At 34.9% G+C, this 17,242-nt stretch overlaps 1 protein-coding gene across 1 annotated transcript in view; it reads left to right on the top strand.

Moving 5' to 3' along the window:
- Positions 1 to 17,242, top strand: part of EPHA6 (EPH receptor A6) — a 512,200-nt gene that overhangs the window by 321,227 nt on the left and 173,731 nt on the right. The window contains exons 6-7 of the mRNA XM_058185714.1: positions 3,633 to 3,757; positions 14,184 to 14,346. Coding sequence (XP_058041697.1) covers positions 3,633 to 3,757; positions 14,184 to 14,346 — 288 coding nt within the window. The remainder of the gene's footprint in view (positions 1 to 3,632; positions 3,758 to 14,183; positions 14,347 to 17,242) is intronic.

Below are 17,242 nucleotides of genomic sequence, written 5' to 3' on the forward strand. Positions count from 1 at the left end.
ACCCCATTTAAAATTAGTTAATAAAAATTTAAAATTAATAAAATTCAGTTAAAGCCAGCCCCGCGCGAATGAAAAGATGTGTCTTCAGTTCGCGACGGAATGTCCGAAGGTCAGGTATTTGGCGTAAACCCGCGGGAAGCTCGTTCCAGAGTGTGGGAGCCCCCACAGAGAAGGCCCTTCCCCTGGGGGCCGCCAGCCGACATTGTTTGGCGGACGGCACCCTGAGAAGTCCCTCTCTGTGAGAGCGTACGGGTCAGTGGGAGGCATGTGGTAACAGCAGGCGGTCCCGTAAGTACCCAGGCCCTAAGCCATGGAGCGCTTTAAAGGTCATAACCAACACTTTAAAGTGCACTCGAAGGCCACAGGTAGCCAGTGCAGTCTGCGCGGGAGGCGGTGTTACGTGGGAGCTACGCGTAGCTCCCTCTATCACCAGCGCAGCTGCATTCTGGACTAACTGAAGCCTCGAGTGCACTTCAAGGAGCCCCATGTAGAGAGCATTACAATAATCCAAGCGAGAGGTAACGAGCGATGAGTGACTGTGCACAAGGCATCCCGATCAAGAAAGGGGCGCAACTGCCGAACCAGGCGAACCTGGTGGAAGGCCCTCCTGGAGACGGCCGTCAAATGATCTTCAAACGACAGCCGATCATCCAGGAGGACGCCTAAGTTGCGCACCCTATCCTTTGGGGCCAGTAACTCGCCTCCAACAGTCAGCCGCGGCTGCAGCTGACTGAATCGGGATGCTGGCATCCACAGCCACTCCGTCTTGGAGGGATTAAGCTTGAGCCTGTTTCTCCCCATCCAGACATGTACGGCTTCCAAACACCGGGACAGCACTTCAAAAACTTCATTGGGGTGGCCCGGGGTGGAAAAGTACAGCTGAGTGTCATCAGCGTACTGCTGGTATCTCACCCCGAAGCCACTGATGATCTCACCCAACGGCTTCATGTAGATGTTGAACAGAAGGGCCGAGAGAATCGACCCCTGCGGTACCCCACAAGTGAGGCACCTCGCGGTCGACCTCTGCCTCCCTGTCAATACTGTCTGCGACCAGTCGGAGAGATAGGAGGAGAACCACCGATACATGGTGCCTCCCACTCCCAATCCCCCCAAGATACCATGGTCGATGGTATCAAAAGCCGCTGAGAGGTCTAATAGGACCAGGGCAGAGGAGTAACCCCTGTCCCTGGCCCTCCAGAGATCATCTACCAATGCGACCAAAGCTGTCTCCGTGCTGTATCCGGGTCGGAAGCCGGACTGGAACGGGTCTAGATAGACATCTTCATCCAGGTATTGGGGTAGCTGTCGCGCCACAGCACTCTCTACAACCTTCGCAACAAAGCAAAGGTTGGAGACTGGACGATAATTACCCAAAATAGCTGGGTCCAAGGAGGGCTTCTTGAGGAGGGGTCTCACCACCGCCTCTTTCAAGGCGGCAGGGAAAACCCCTTCCAACAGAGAAGCGTTGATAATCCTCTGGAGCCAGCCTCGTGTCACCTCCTGAGTGGCCAGCACCATCCAGGAAGGGCACGGGTCCAGTAAACATGTCATGGCGTGAAGCCTCCCCAACAGCCTGTCCACGTCCTCGGGAGCCACAGGGTCAAACTCATCCCAAACAGACTCGACAAGACGTGCCTCCTCTCCCTCGCTTGGATATTGATTCTTATGCTTTATATATACATATATATATTTCCCATTAAAAACAAAATTGGACAATTTTTATTCATCAATAATTAATTGTATAATTATTTGTCTAATTAATTATTGTCTAATTAATTTTCCTAAAATAATTAAAGTATCTTCCAAAGTGTATTTTCAAAGTATTTTCTCTAAGCTATTTGTATTGTAAAGTATATTTTCTTATTGTGAAATCGGTTCATCTGTTTATTTAAATATTTACATTTTGACCTTCTGAGATAAATTGAAAGGAGTTTCAAATATTTTAGGAAATGGAATTTGTACAAATTGCAAATAGTGTAAATAAATGTGGATTTAGGTATTTATGCATCTATGCATGCATGGGTGTAGTGTTATATTAATAAAATGATTTCAATCATGTGTGATACAGAATACATGCTGCAACATGGATGCTTCACAAAAACATGATCATGTTACAAATGTTGTATTTAAAATACTTGTATTTCATAATTTGTGCTAAAAGCAATCGGTTGTGTTATTTTCAATAGTAGTATGTGAAAAAGTAATCTTAACTGCCAACTTGTATTTCTTTTTACAATGAATATACTAGGCTAAAATAAATAATATTAAATAAATTTCAGGAAAAGCAAACCTGAAAGAACAATGTTGAGAAGCTTTCTCTTTGTTATATCCTAAGAAATCACTATGGAAATATGTAATGGAACTTGTAAGCCTGAATATGTTGCTGACTAGTTCCTATTATCCTTGGTCATTGGTGATGCTAGTTGAGGCAGGTGGGCAATGGTATCTGAAAAGCTACAGGCTTCATACCCTTATTCCAATGTTTTCTCCATTTTTCATAAACGTTTACAGAGATTTTCTTTATTTTCATTCCCTGTGCTCTCCTATGCATATTTTCCTTCTACCTGTTCTATTAAGCATTTATACTGTTTAATTAAAATTAACTGATACCTTTTTGACAATTGCAGCCTTGAGTTAGGAGATGTGGCAGTTGACTATAAACAGAGTATTTTTATTTCATTTGGTAAACATTCTATATTAATTTGGCTAGTTCTTATTTTGCTCTGTGTATAGCCTATGTAATGGTTACTTACATAGTAAATATAAAAATCAAATGTAATCATGTATTTATAGAAGATATCAATATAAAATCCACATTTTTAGATCAGGCTCTGTGGAAATTTTAAGTTTTTTATGACAACATCTACATTAGTTGTTTTCATATGTAGTTGCTGATACATAAAATTAGCATTATGAACAATTATAAATCCCTCCTTTTTTTGAAAAATGTCCTGAAGAGGCAGTAGATCTTAAGTTTCATTATAAAATCTTTCTACAGGATAATATTTAATATGTTTATGGTTACTGAAATAAGAAACACTGTAATATGAACCATTCCACACTAGAGACATTTGTTGGGTTCCATTTCAACACATTTCTAAGTGAATCCAATTTTAAGAGTCAATTTATTAGGGCGGTGTATCAACTTCCAACAAAATCTTTGGTGCATACCAGCTAAGAATATAGCACTTACCTGCAACTTTTTAAAGGAAGTTCATTTTTTCCCAGAATCATATGAGAGTCACCCAATCCTAGGAAAGGACATAGTTATTTTAAAGAAGAATATATAGGTTTGATAGAAGCTAATCTTAAATACTAAGATTTAGTAAGATTTAGTAATGCAGAGCAGTGGGGTCAAAAACATCCAGAGAATATTATGAACCCTGAAGCGAAAGAGCCCATCTTTGGAACGTATGTTGACGATACACATGTATACAAAGAGATGGGGCTTTTATCACATGCTCCCAATCATCATCTTGACTTTTATGCACCATGATGCTAGCACCGCTAATTTAGTTTTGCAAAGAGGGATCCATTGATCAAATCATGTAGCATCATTCCAAGTTATCTCTTTATGATGGTTTAAATACACTGCATTGTCTTTAACCTGGAGTTATCCTTTTCCTTTTCAGCACCCTCCTTGATAGGTATGGTCAGGAAGGACTGGGCTTCTCAAAACAGCATTGCCCTCTCATGGCAAGAGCCTGCTTTTCCTAATGGAGTCATTCTGGACTACGAGATCAAGTACTATGAGAAAGTAGGTCTTGACTACAGTAAAATAAAACCCTTGAATTAGCCTCATATTCTAACATTTCCCCCTTTTTGTACATCAGTTTATAGGATAGCCTGTAGCTGTTTATTTTTATGCCAAACAATTGGCATTTTAATTTACAGAGCCACTTTCCGGACAGCTGATATTTGCAGGTGGTTTTTTTTTTCTTCATTTTAGATTTTGTTCATTAAGAAATTGATTCTTACTTTGGTTTGGCTGTACAACCCATGACCTGCTTCAAGTGGGTCTGCTTAGTGGTGATCTCAGTTTATGGCGAAAACTTCCAACAGTACTTCATCACACACAAAATATCACACACTTGGAAAAAATAAATAACATCTTAATTTCTTAAAACTAGTAATGGGAAATTAACTATTAGTTCTGTGTGTAACTTGTTATCAGTCAAAATTGACATTTCTGATTTTAATATGTCACACTACAGAAATAATTTGGTTGCTTTTCAATCCCAATGTTGAAGAAGAGACACATCAGTATATATACACATCAATTTTCCTAAACTATCTTGGCATTACATTTCCCAGAACGTCAGCAAATGGCCATGTTGATTGTGTATGCTGATATTGTATGAGACGCTAGTTTGTAGGAAGTCTCTGTAAAACAAATTTGAATTTTGCAGTTTTTTAATCATTTTGAATAAATACTAATATTTAATTTGAATCTAATAATAGATCACATAAATTATATAGAGATTAATTATGTGTCTATGATACAGTAGTTTTAAAAAAAAATACCAGAAATTATACACCAGCATATATATAAATACAGCAATGTATTACCTTAGACTGATTGATTGATTGATTTTTTTGATTTTGAGGTGCCTACTCCTAAATGTTTCTTGGTTGGTTACAGTTTTAAAAAAGTACATAATATAAAATAAAACCTAAAAACACAAAACATTTTAAAATGAACTTTAGTACACAATGGAAATATATTTTCCCATTTTTTCTTCCAACCTTCAATCTTCTGACACCCCCTATTTGTCCTTTGTTTTGCAGAGTTTGGGCAGAGTTTCCAAACTTGGTGTGGTTAAGGATCTACTACAAGAAAATATGATATTCACTATTTTGGGGTTCGTCTTTCTCAACTGTGCCTCTTTATAATCTCATATTGCTTAGGAGTGTCTCCCATCCCACAATGGGGTTGCTGGAATAGAAGTTTTCATTCCATGAACTCATTTTAATTCAAAACCATTTTGAAACAAAATCACAGTACATAGTAAAACTACATATTCTGTAGGCTTTGTAAATGTTTTTGAAGTGTCCTTTGTCTCCACTTTTGTTAGAACAGTTCAGTTAACAGCCTATCATTTTGTATTTCTTCTGAGCAGTTATTAATGTTATAATTTCTGGCGGAATACAGATGCTCATAAACGTTTGTAAGTTATAGTAATTATTTCGTTCAAGTGACAACAACTTGAGTGAGATGGGTAGTCTAGACACACGAAATATCAATCAATCTATCCATCCATCAATCTTATATTTGCAGTGACCTTGTATAAACTAGACGTATCTTAATATGACTTAAAATGAAAAGATTTCTGGATAGAAATACCTTGCTTTTTATCAGTGTCAAGTAACATGTCCTTTCAAGCATAATCAACCAATAATGAAATAATTTTAGACATACTGTTATGTAAATATAACTTCCATTACTTTAAACTCATGAATTCATAATGCAATTTATTACACCAGTAAAATCTATACATGTTAATACAAGCTACATACATATATGTATGTAGATTTCTTTTTTTAATCTATAATCCTTTCTTATGCTTAAAGAAAAATCTAAAGAAACAATATGTAGTCAGATGCTTGGCTATGTTTAGCAATGTACAAAAAGCAAATGTGGTTAATCATTTGTGAAATACTATTCGGTCTGGAACCTTAGTTCAACATACTCTTGTAGACCCAATTATGTGAATAGAAAATAATGAAGAAGACAAAAAAATGATATAGCCTATAATATTAAAAAGTTACAAAAAAAAGTTGCTTCTGCTAAGAATATAGAGATGGAAAAATATATACAAAATTAGATTTATTTGTCTCACATGAATAATAATGGGTGTTGAAAAATAATAAATGAAGGACAAAGAAATATAACTTCTCACCTTGGTTTTTCATCTCAAACCTTTTCATATTATTAAGAACACGTAGTCATGAATATCTGCCCACTGGGCAAATTCACACTCTAACTAAGCCCAATTAACAAAATATAATGCAATAATCATTGTAGACTTTACCAATTAGTATAAATGTGGAAGAGATGGATGTATCCATTTCTGTCATATTCTGTATAATATGTTTATGATTATTGAATGTAATATTGTGTTCTTCTGATACATCAGACGAGAAAACCAGACCTTTGAGGAGCAAAATTATCTAATTAAAGAGTAATAACCATAGTTGTGTCCTATGTACAGTATTTTTTTTAAAAAATTGGTGGAGAAAATAACAAATGACTTAATATTACACTGTATATTGTTGCACACCCCCCCCAAATCTCAGCCACTGTATAGAAGACAGATTAGAATTACAATTCTAAAAGACCTAATGGTGTACACCCTGGTTCCAGAGAGTTTTTAGTGGTTTTGCCTACAATTTGGTGGGCAGCTGTGTGTTGCATCTGGAAGTTATCACATACAAAGGCATTCTAGAAAAGGGATTATATCAGTCGTGGGATTCAGCCAGTTTGCACCACTCCGGAAGAACCGGTTATTAACTTTCTGAGCAGTTTGGTGAACTGGCTGTTGGAAGAAATCATTAGGGCAGAGAACCGGTTGTTAAATTATTTGAATCCCACCACTGGATTATATTAAATCTTTTCTAAATCACAAAAAAAGTCGGGCATTGAATTCTGCCAAGTGAATATTATTGTGGGGCAGACACTGTATTGCAAAGATATTTGTGGATGGTATAGAGTCCCTACAAGAACAAAATAGTGGTAAAGAAATAAATGTACTCTAGTGTAACTTGAATTGAATATTCTCTGTTTATTTCAATCCTGTTTTTTTTAAACCTGGTATAAATAAAGTGAGGGTTGGGATTCTTTAGTGAACTACACAAGAAACTATTTGTTTTTTCGAAGATGAGGCAAGCTGAACAAAGGACACATGCTGATGTAGTATGTTTATAATATGCAGAAACATTGTTTGGATTGCTGATGTTCAGCACTGATAATTGTTCCAATAGAATGGCCCAACAGAATGGTAGATAGATAAGTAGCTAGACAAGATCACTGAAACACATGAAACTGAAATGTACAAGTTCTTATTTATTTTTTCAAGCTTTTCAGTTATTTCTAATATGGAAATTCATGAATCAGCTTATGCATGAAACTATAGACATCTGAAATTTGGACATACTTTATCAGAGATAACTGAAATAAACAGATTATTTACATCACTTTCAGTCACCTAGTTCTGTATTACCTCTAACTTTGTTAAGTAAAAGTACACGTTCATTCTTAATTGTGTGGATTGATGGTGTTCTTTTTCAATGAGACATGTTTTTCACTGACATCTCATTGATTTCCAATGATCTGCTTTCATTTTGTTTAAATGTAGAAGTGACACTCAGAGTCATGTTCTATTTATTCTATTCCCCTGAACAGCAGCTAAGTCAGCCCTTATCATTATCTAGAATGAACTATGATAATCAAAGTTCTGGCATGTTGAAATAAGTCAATATCCACCTATCATTCATTGAGATGCCTTTTTAAAAAATAATTAAATTTAAAATAAGTCATGGATTTGAATTTGAAGATGAAATTTGTACATTTTAGAAATTACATGTTTATCATTAACACACAATTGTAGTTCAGAATCTGTCTTACTTTGCTCTATACCATAACTAGTTTTATCTGTTTTGAATCTTTCTGATAACTATAATTGAGAAACCATTGACAAATATCTCTCTGCATTAGTAATTAAATCTCTTGATTTAATTTTATACTGCCCTTGGTGGTTTGTAGAATAGCTTGTAACATTAAACTATAGTATAAAATTATGTCCAATTCAAGCTCTTAGAAAGTAGCAAAATATGGCAGATAAAAAGACACAGTTTCATCATCTGAGCAGTAAATGATAAATATGTCTTAATTCTTCTTTTGGCAGCTCTCATTGGTTTTCCACTCTATGAAGGATTGGATTCCTAATTTACTTTCAAATAAAATAATACCCTTTAATGTTTCTTTTATCCCAGAGGAGGTGAAATTTCCTGTAGCTCTTTTACCCCAAGGTAATACAATTTATAGAAATACTGGGGAAGCTTTCTAATTTTAGAAGCCATTATCTCCAGTCATTGAACTGTAGGGATATTCAATAAATCTATAGTCAAAGATAATGTAAAAACATAATAGTACTATCTTACAGAGGGGATTTCAAGTCCTACTGCCATATAAATAAATGTTTGTTTATAACCTGTTTAATTCAGACAGCTAGGCTTAAATCCATTGGAAAAAAATTCACTTCAGATTTATAAAATGCAGAGATTACCTATATAATTAATGTGAAAGATCTTAAAACAATACTTGCAGTGTTTTGAGCATTTTACAGGAACTGTTTGTCATTATCTTCAGGATTGCTTTATCTCCTTTTGTTCATTTCAGTGCTCTGCCAGATTGGGAATTGGGATTAATGACATCACTTCTATTATTTGAGAGCAATTTCATAAACATGCACGACTTAGTATTCTACATATTGATTCCGAAGTTTTCATGTAGGAAAATTGGCATTAATGGAGTGATATATGGAGCTGAAAAGGATCAATCAATATCTGAGCCATTTTAGTATTTCACAGGGTATATTTCTCCCTCAGCTATTTCCATTTCAGCTATACTAATTTCTTCTAAATCTGTACCTTTCTGTACTATTGAATCTTGTAAGACCTTATAATCCTTTCCAAACTCCCTTAAAATTAAAATATAAACTTTAATATATCTTTTTAAAAAAATTATTATGATAATCACTTGCTCTATGTATTATGGTAAGCTAGAAGTACCACCTGCAGTCTATTTTGTTTCCATTCTGATTTATGTTCATTTTGCCTTTTTTCTTCTTTCTTCTTCCTGGTATATAATTCTGTTATAATATTATTAAACTGCAATTGACCCTACTCAATTATATGTATTACTAATCTATCATCCTCTGGCAGTTATGCTAAAGCTCTGGGTGGAAAACAGATCAGAATTTTCAAAAGAAAAATACATATTCAGTAATTTCAAGGAACAAAACTTATTTTTCTATTTTATTTACTTATAGGTATAAAGAAGGGATGTTTATATTTGTATCCCTATATCCTGTAATCAACTTATGATTTATTTTAAATTAAATAGTAATTTAAAATAAATCATAAAAAACTGAAGAACACAAACTCTTTAGTCATCACCATGTTAAAATAGGTTAACCTTATCTGTAAAAAAATTATTAGTGGGGGAAAAACCCACATGGAATATAGCAATAGCACTTAGACTTATATACCACTTTACAGTGTTTTCCAGCCCTCTCTAAGTGGTTTACAGAATCAGCATATTGCCCCCAACAATTTGGGTCCTCATTTTACCCATCTCGGAAAGATGGAAGGCTGAGTCAACCCTGAGCCTGGTGGGATTCGAACTGCCAAATTGCACTCAGCCAGCAGTCAGCAGAAGTAGCCTGCAACATTGCACTCTGATCACTGTGCCACTGCAGCTCATATCCATCGTAGTAAATAATTAATTGTAGTGGAACCACATTAGCAGGTACAGACATTCAAGACATTCATCTTACTGATTATAAATTATGATAGATAGATAGATAGATAGATAGACAGACAGACAGACAGACAGACAGACAGACAGACAGACAGACAGACAGACAGACATAAAAACACTCATTTTCTCAGCAACAATGATACTCCATCATATTCAGAGTTTGGAAAAGTACAAAAGTAAATGAAGAGGAAAGCTATGTCAAAAATCTAATTTATTATTTATGTTTATTTTCTTTATGTCCTTTTTTGTCTCTTCAAGTAGCTAATGAATATAATCTCTTCAGCAGGTGTCCAAGTAATTTTTTTTTTAATTTTCCCCAACCCTAATCTGGCTCAAACTAATAGTTCATATTGGGTATTATTAAAATCAACAGAGCAACAGCCACTTGCCAAGTTTATTTAGCTATCAAGTAGCATTTGTATTTCCAACATCCTCCTCCAACCTTCTCCACCTGTAATGTCAGTATATTATCTAATATGGTTATTGCTCATCTGTGGTTCTATCTTCTCTTACAAGAATACTCCTATGAAAATATAAAGTAAGCTCTACTCTCAATCCCTTATCAGTTAAATGAATACAAACTGTTTTGTTTAAAGAACTGCAACACTCTTATTTAAGTATGTGAAGAACCAGCTAGACCAGTGGTAGTCAACCTGGTCCCTACCGCCCACTAGTGGGCGTTCCAGCTTTCATGTGGGCGGTAGAGGTTTTGTCTGATACTGAAGCACTTTACTTTTTTTTAATTTAATTGACTTTTTTAAAAATTTTCATAGCATTATTTAAAAACATTTTCATTAGGTTTTCATAAAATGCCCCATTACAATTTAAATTTCTGAAAATATATTATTTGTATCACCCACGCATAAATTTAGTTCACGTTATGTAACTGAAACTAAATGGCGCTATAGTGCAACCGCAAACAAAAGATCCTCATCCCAAAATAGCTCGCACATCTCCCCCCACACCACCCAGCTGTAACAGACAAGCAGAGCTGGTAGCCGGCAGCCCCCCAAACCCAATCCACGATGCGTGAGAGGCATGCGCAGACAACGATACATGGTGCATTGCTGTGGAACCAGTGGGCAGTTAGAAAATTTTACTATTAACAGAGATACAAAAGTGGGCGGTAGGTATAAAAAGGTTGACTACCGCTGAGCTAGACTGTATCGAAAAAAATTAGATCATCAAAGAGGAAAAATACATAGTTTAAATCCTGAAATACAGTATAGGTGAATCAGAACAATTACACATGGGAATATTATGTTGAAATTCTACTATTTTATTCTCTTTCATATGTATTTGCTGTACAAGCAAAAAGGGTTATGTGTGTGCTCCATCACATCATTTAGCTTTCTAATTATAGATAGTCTTGAACATATGACTGGTCACATAACGACTGTTTAGAAGTTACAATGGCGTTGCAAAGAATGTTTTAGAGCCCATGAAGAACTTCTGGCCATCATAAAATGTTGTGCCACATCCTCACTCCACAGTCACATGACACATTTCAGTCACTTGGCAACTGGCTCAAAGTTAATGACTGTGATTTGAAACAATTTTTGCCACTTTCCTATTTTATTTTATTTTTTGCTAGTTTTCAGCAAAAGAAATCATTTAGGAGAATGATTTGGATTTATGACGGTGTGACCTGTTAAAAGGGTCATAAAATCAGGTCCAGTTCAGTGGGTTCTTTGACTTAATGACCATCACAATTTACCACCAAAATTCCAGTCCCAATAGTAGTAGTTGCAATTGCTATGCTTTGTATAATGAATAGAAACTGTCAATTGTACTATTCTTTCATAAAGCAAGATTGTCTATTTCAGTTATCTCTATTACAGTATTATTATTTTTTCATTCCCATCCTCATAATGTTAAACAGAAGTATATCAAACAGGCAAGCTCCATTTTGTGGATTACAATCCGTATTATAAGCCAATTCCTTTCTGTGTTCTAAAATCTCGAACACACTTCTCATCAAATGATATTATTGAACTAAGAGATTTAGTTTCCTAGAGTATTCATAGGTTTGCTTTGATCCTGTCCCAGTTCTCAATTGAGGAAGAATGATTCTATCACAATCAAACTAATAAAATATTTTTATTATTTTGTTTCAAACCAAATGGAAGGAATATATTATCTATATGTTCTGCCAATATAATTTTGGTTCTTTGATATTCCTATTCTAGCAAGACAAATCTATATTCTATTAAAAAAAAATTAATCTCTTTTTACTTTTTTACACAGAAGGCCCATAGTTTACCTTTTACGATCTGATGGGATTCCCCCAGGGTACATTGAGCATATTGTGATAATATGGTAATCAGTTGAAGTGAAATGTTATGTCATTTTCTTTTTGTTTATTTCCCTCTTGTTGTTTCTTTATTTGATCTTAACTCTTTCAGGATATTTAAGACTTAATAGACCTATTTTAATAAGACAAAGCAGAGCTTAATAGACCTATTTTAATAAATAAAATGAAAGCAATAAAATGAAGAAGTTTCAGTTATACAATCAGTCTGGATACCTACTAGAGAGCTTAATTATTTTCTTCGACTTTTAAGGTTAAGTGTTGAACCCGGTAGCTGCCAACAAAATAAGACTTTCTTAGGATGTCAGTTAATATTTTTATTCCTACTGCATTTCAAAGTGGGAATAGATATTATGTTGGGCTTTGAAGGATCAGTGGTATTGGAGCCACATTCATTCCTTTTCAGTGATACTATAATATTTATTGAGGAGGCAAAATTTAATTGTTTTTTGGGGAATAGCATACTATTATGTTCTGGTTTGTATATTCTCTTTATATGTGCATAAATATTTCATATTTTCCTTGTTCAGTTTACCAATGGATTGCTATAGCAAAATGTAATAATACGCTGAAGACTTCATTAAAAATAAAACACAAAATAAAGACACCCTATAGGACAGGGAATTTTTTAACTGTCTATCTTCTTTTGAATTATGAACATGACAGATCATTTAATATTTTCCCCAGTGCTTCATTTTCCCTGAAAACAACTTAATCATAAAACAATTGTTACATACTGCTAAGATAGCGATGATGCACTGTTTCTCTGGAACAGCATGTAAAACTTTGCCATGCCATAAATATCTTCACTTTAGTTGCATAAGATTAGAAACTGTTAGGCCAATTTTATTTACAGGGCTTCATGTTTCAAACCTGCAGTGCTAATACAACAGAATCCCTTGGTGAGAGGAGGATTCCTTTTATCTAGGTTTTTTTTTTAATAATTCATTATTGAATCCAATATAAAACATCAGACATAAAATATCTTTTCCGTATTAAAACACTATATTTATGCTTTATTACAGCCCTTCCCAATAGCCCCCAGAATTCCTTAGGCTACACTGAAACTTCTGAATACTGAAATGTTTAGATTAGATTACTGAATCTAATCTAAAACATTAGACATAAAATGCCTTTTAATAATTAATACACTATATTTTTGTTTTATCACGGATTAAGTATCCCAAGTGGATACTTTTTGCTAATTTATTATTCGTCTCCCAGAATTCCATAGGTTGCACTGAAAATTCTGAAAACTGAAATATAAACGATATCACGTAGATTATTGATTATATAATAATTCTTTTCTAAAATGAATTGTGATTTAGTTGTTAGATTGAAGTTAAGGTAAGGTTGAAAATATCTTTTTAAAACCCTCAAAATTGCAACTATGTAGTGAACTGGAAAAATATTGCTATTATCATTAAGCATGTAAATTGGTTTGTCCTATCCCTTATTATCTTTCAAAGCCTTACAAACTCAAAAAAAATGATCTAGTTTCACTTGTTACCAAATGAGATGTATAGAAACATTTTTGTTAATCTTTTGAAACATACTCACATGTGGTATATTGAGGCTTTGGAACAGAACAAAAGAGGAATCAAAGAAATTCTTAAAGAATCACTAAACTGCTAATACTCCTATCAATCTTGCAGCAATTGTAATGGTTGGACTATGTCTAAAAATAATTTCACTCAAAAAATTTTACTACAGTGATTTTGAAGGAAATCCATTATAACCTACGAAAAATACACATGCTTTTAGTTTTCTTTAGAGAGTAGATTTCCAGTTCTACTTCAGTAACAAAATACAAACATGTAAGATAATTGTATGCATAAAAGCCCATTTTCAATCTAAGAAGATAATAACCCCATTTCAGGGTACAAGCAAAAATAGAGTTAATTTTCCTTTCTTTTACCCACAGGCCTACCCACGGATAGCGCCGGCATTTTGGCACTACCTGCGGGTAGAAGTGAGTAGCAGACATTGGAATACTCCCATATTTATACATTATGTTTTTAGTAGTTATTTGCAATCCAAATGTATCCATGATTTAAAGTGTATAATCGCCATTTTCTATAAATGTAGTCTTGTACTAATTTCATATTATGTTATCTAATTACTAACTCTTGAGTTCACAATTAGTCAACTCTTGCTGTATAAGAAAAACAAACATTTCTTAATATATACAGTAGCTAAATCTAGCTGTGCCACAACCCATAGTGATGGCTTTTAGCCCTTGAATGAATACAATTTGACATTAATAACAAGATTTAGTTTTGAAAGGTTGCTAGTATGTCACATCCTATTTTTTCTTCTTCTGTCCCTCAGGAGAATGAGCAGCTCAGCTATTCTTCCACAAGGTCAAAGGCTCCAAGTGTCATTGTCACAGGTCTCAAACCAGCCACCAAGTATATATTTCATATCAGACTCAGGACTGCAACAGGATACAGTGGCTATAGCCAAAAGTTTGAATTTGAAACTGGAGATGAAAGTAAGTCTCAGAAAAAGACCCCAAATTTTTATATATCTAACAGAATATGCATCTAAAATTACACAACTGGCCATTGGGAATATTAGGTCTAAAGTGAATTACTGATTGAAAATGTTTATGTCTGTATATATTCACATTAGTTTATTTATCACTCAGATTCCAAGATGTGATCCTGAGCTCTTATCTTATCTTACCTTATCTTATCTTTCTATCTATCCAATTTATTGGATATTTATCCACCATCTTACAAAAGGGCAACTGGGTGGCTTACAATATTTAAAAAAATAAAACTATATAAATAAAATACTACAAAAGTATAAAAATAAGAAATATAATAGCTAAAAATGGGGAGGGAGGAAGAAGAATGAGCAGAGGGGAAGGTGGAATCTGATAATAATCTATTAACCACTTCCAACATGAAGTCCCTCCTTTGGACCCACAAGCCAGCTAGCAGAGCCAGGTCTTTAAGCTCTTGCGGAAGGTCAGGATGGTTGGAGCAGACCCCACTCTGGGGATAAGATATTCCAAAGAGCAGGCACATGACAGAGAATGCCCTTCTCCTGGACCTTGCCAGCTGGCATACCCTGGCAGATGAGGCCCACAGCATGGCTTCCCTGCTAGCACAGGCAAATCCCAGTGGAATGAGACATTCCTTTAAGTAACTATTTAGTTGCTTTATTTTTTCCCTATGGATTTTATTAGAGGTTTGTTGTTTTTTTATTGGTTGGTTTTGAAGTTCATCATAATTATAAATCCATCACTTTTGACAAACTATCACTGATTGGTAGTTTGATGGCACAGTGGTTAGACTACAGTACTGCAGACTAATTGCCCAGGGGCTAGAGTTCAATCCTGATGAGGCTCAAGTTTGACTCAGCCTTCCATTTTTCTGAGGTTGGTAAAATGAGAAACCAGATTGTTGACATGCTGACATTGTAAACTACTCAAAGAATGCTATAAAGCACTGTGGAGTGGTATATAACTCTAAATGCTATTGCTATTGTGGATTATGTAATTATACTGGAAATTTTATAAGTTATACTATTGAATAGAAATATAAGACATCATTGAACAAAGCTGAGCTTTATGAAATAATTTAAGCCAAACTCACACTTTCAAAAAGTCCCCACTGCCAGCAATCTTTCTCCTCTCCTATGCCTTAAACCCTAATTAAATAACTGATTAAGGGACACAACCAAAGGATGGAATTGGAGCTATGTCTCCAAATCCTTTGTGGGTAAATGATGCTATATATTTTCTTTAATTCAACCGAAGCAAAAACAAAGAATGTGCATGCAATGTTTTTGCTACTGTATATGAAATTAAAAGTATACCTCAGGAATGGATAGCGGAAGAATTGGTATATAAAGATCTATCCTGAAGGGACAAGAACAACTTGTAATACATTCATAATTTGTAGTTACCTACCTTAAATCTAGAACTTTCTTAAAGTTTAATTAAAATATTTTAATTTTTAAAAAAAACTGATAAAACTAATGTTTTATCATATAATAATAATTAATAATATTATTAATTAGTTATTTAGTTCAGTAATGCCATATATTAGATTATTATTTTTTCAAATCTCAATGTAAAAATGAAGCTATAGTTTATGACTTCATCAGTTAAGACTTTTGAACTGGTTACATACAATGTAGAGAGGTTTCCACCCCAACTCCATCACCCAGAGACTGTAACTAGCTAAAAAATGGGCAGGCAGGGTCAGGTGAGTGGTAAAAATCCTGTCTATACAAAATTACAGAATCCAAGAATATATAAAGTTGGCACCCAAAGATGAACTGCTGAGACAATGCCCAAGACATGGGAGAAAGATCAAGCAGAGGTAGTACCATAACAAGACAAGAGATATCTAGAGATAGCTGAAAATGGCAGCCTTTGGGAATGTGGCTGGAATATCTGAATTAAAAGATAGCACTGAGGCATTGATCATAGCAGCACAAGAACAGGCACTAGGCATCAGATCCATAGAACAGGGCTTTACCTGACAGGATCCAAGGTGCAAACTGTGCAAAGAGGCCTTAGAGATAATTCAACAGACAGGGTGTAAGATACAGGAAGGAACAGCATTCTTCGAATTGCATAACCAAGTAGCTGGCATTGTGTACAGGAATACCTGCAGTATAAAGACTAGACCCTGCTAAGTCCAGATGGTAGATTCCACAGACATTCATAGAGAATAACAGGGCTAAAATTCCACAAGTCTTCCAGATCCAGAAGGACAGGCAGGTACCAGTCAAACAATTAGATATCACAATAATAAACAAGAAATAAAAGATAGAGGTAGTGTAGCAGTGCCAAGTGACAGCAACATCAGGAAGGAATACGAGAAGGTAGAGAAGTATCAAGGCCTGAAGGAAGAACCTAGAGAGGATGTGAAAAGTAAATGCCAAAGTGTCTTAGTCATGATAGGAACACTCAGGCCTGTGATTCCAAAGGTGGGAAAGTTGTTGCAACACCTCCTGGGAACAACATTCAAACAAACTAAGGAACAGCTAAGATCCTGCACAGAACCCTCAAATTCAGGCCTCTGGTAGAGGACCAGAGATTGAGGAAGACACATACCACCCATAGGGAAATGGGTGGGATGGATGGATGGATGGATGGATGGTTATAGAACGGGCACATTATGACAATGTATATAAAAGGTTTTGTGAGAAGGGGCAACCATTTTCAGTATTATAAAGAAATTTAGAAATATTTTTATGGTTTATATCATTTTTTTAGTTGTGATTATAGATTCTCCAATATTCCTGCAGTAAAAATCAGCTTCTAGCAATCTCTCATAAATCTAACAATCTCTTATGAACATATCATTTAAAACACAAGGAAAAGACACTGTTATAAAGTTTCATAGCAAATCAATACAGGAACGAAG

This window comes from Ahaetulla prasina, chromosome 5, assembly GCF_028640845.1.
Source record: "Ahaetulla prasina isolate Xishuangbanna chromosome 5, ASM2864084v1, whole genome shotgun sequence".
In the NCBI taxonomy this organism is placed as follows: domain Eukaryota; kingdom Metazoa; phylum Chordata; class Lepidosauria; order Squamata; family Colubridae; genus Ahaetulla; species Ahaetulla prasina.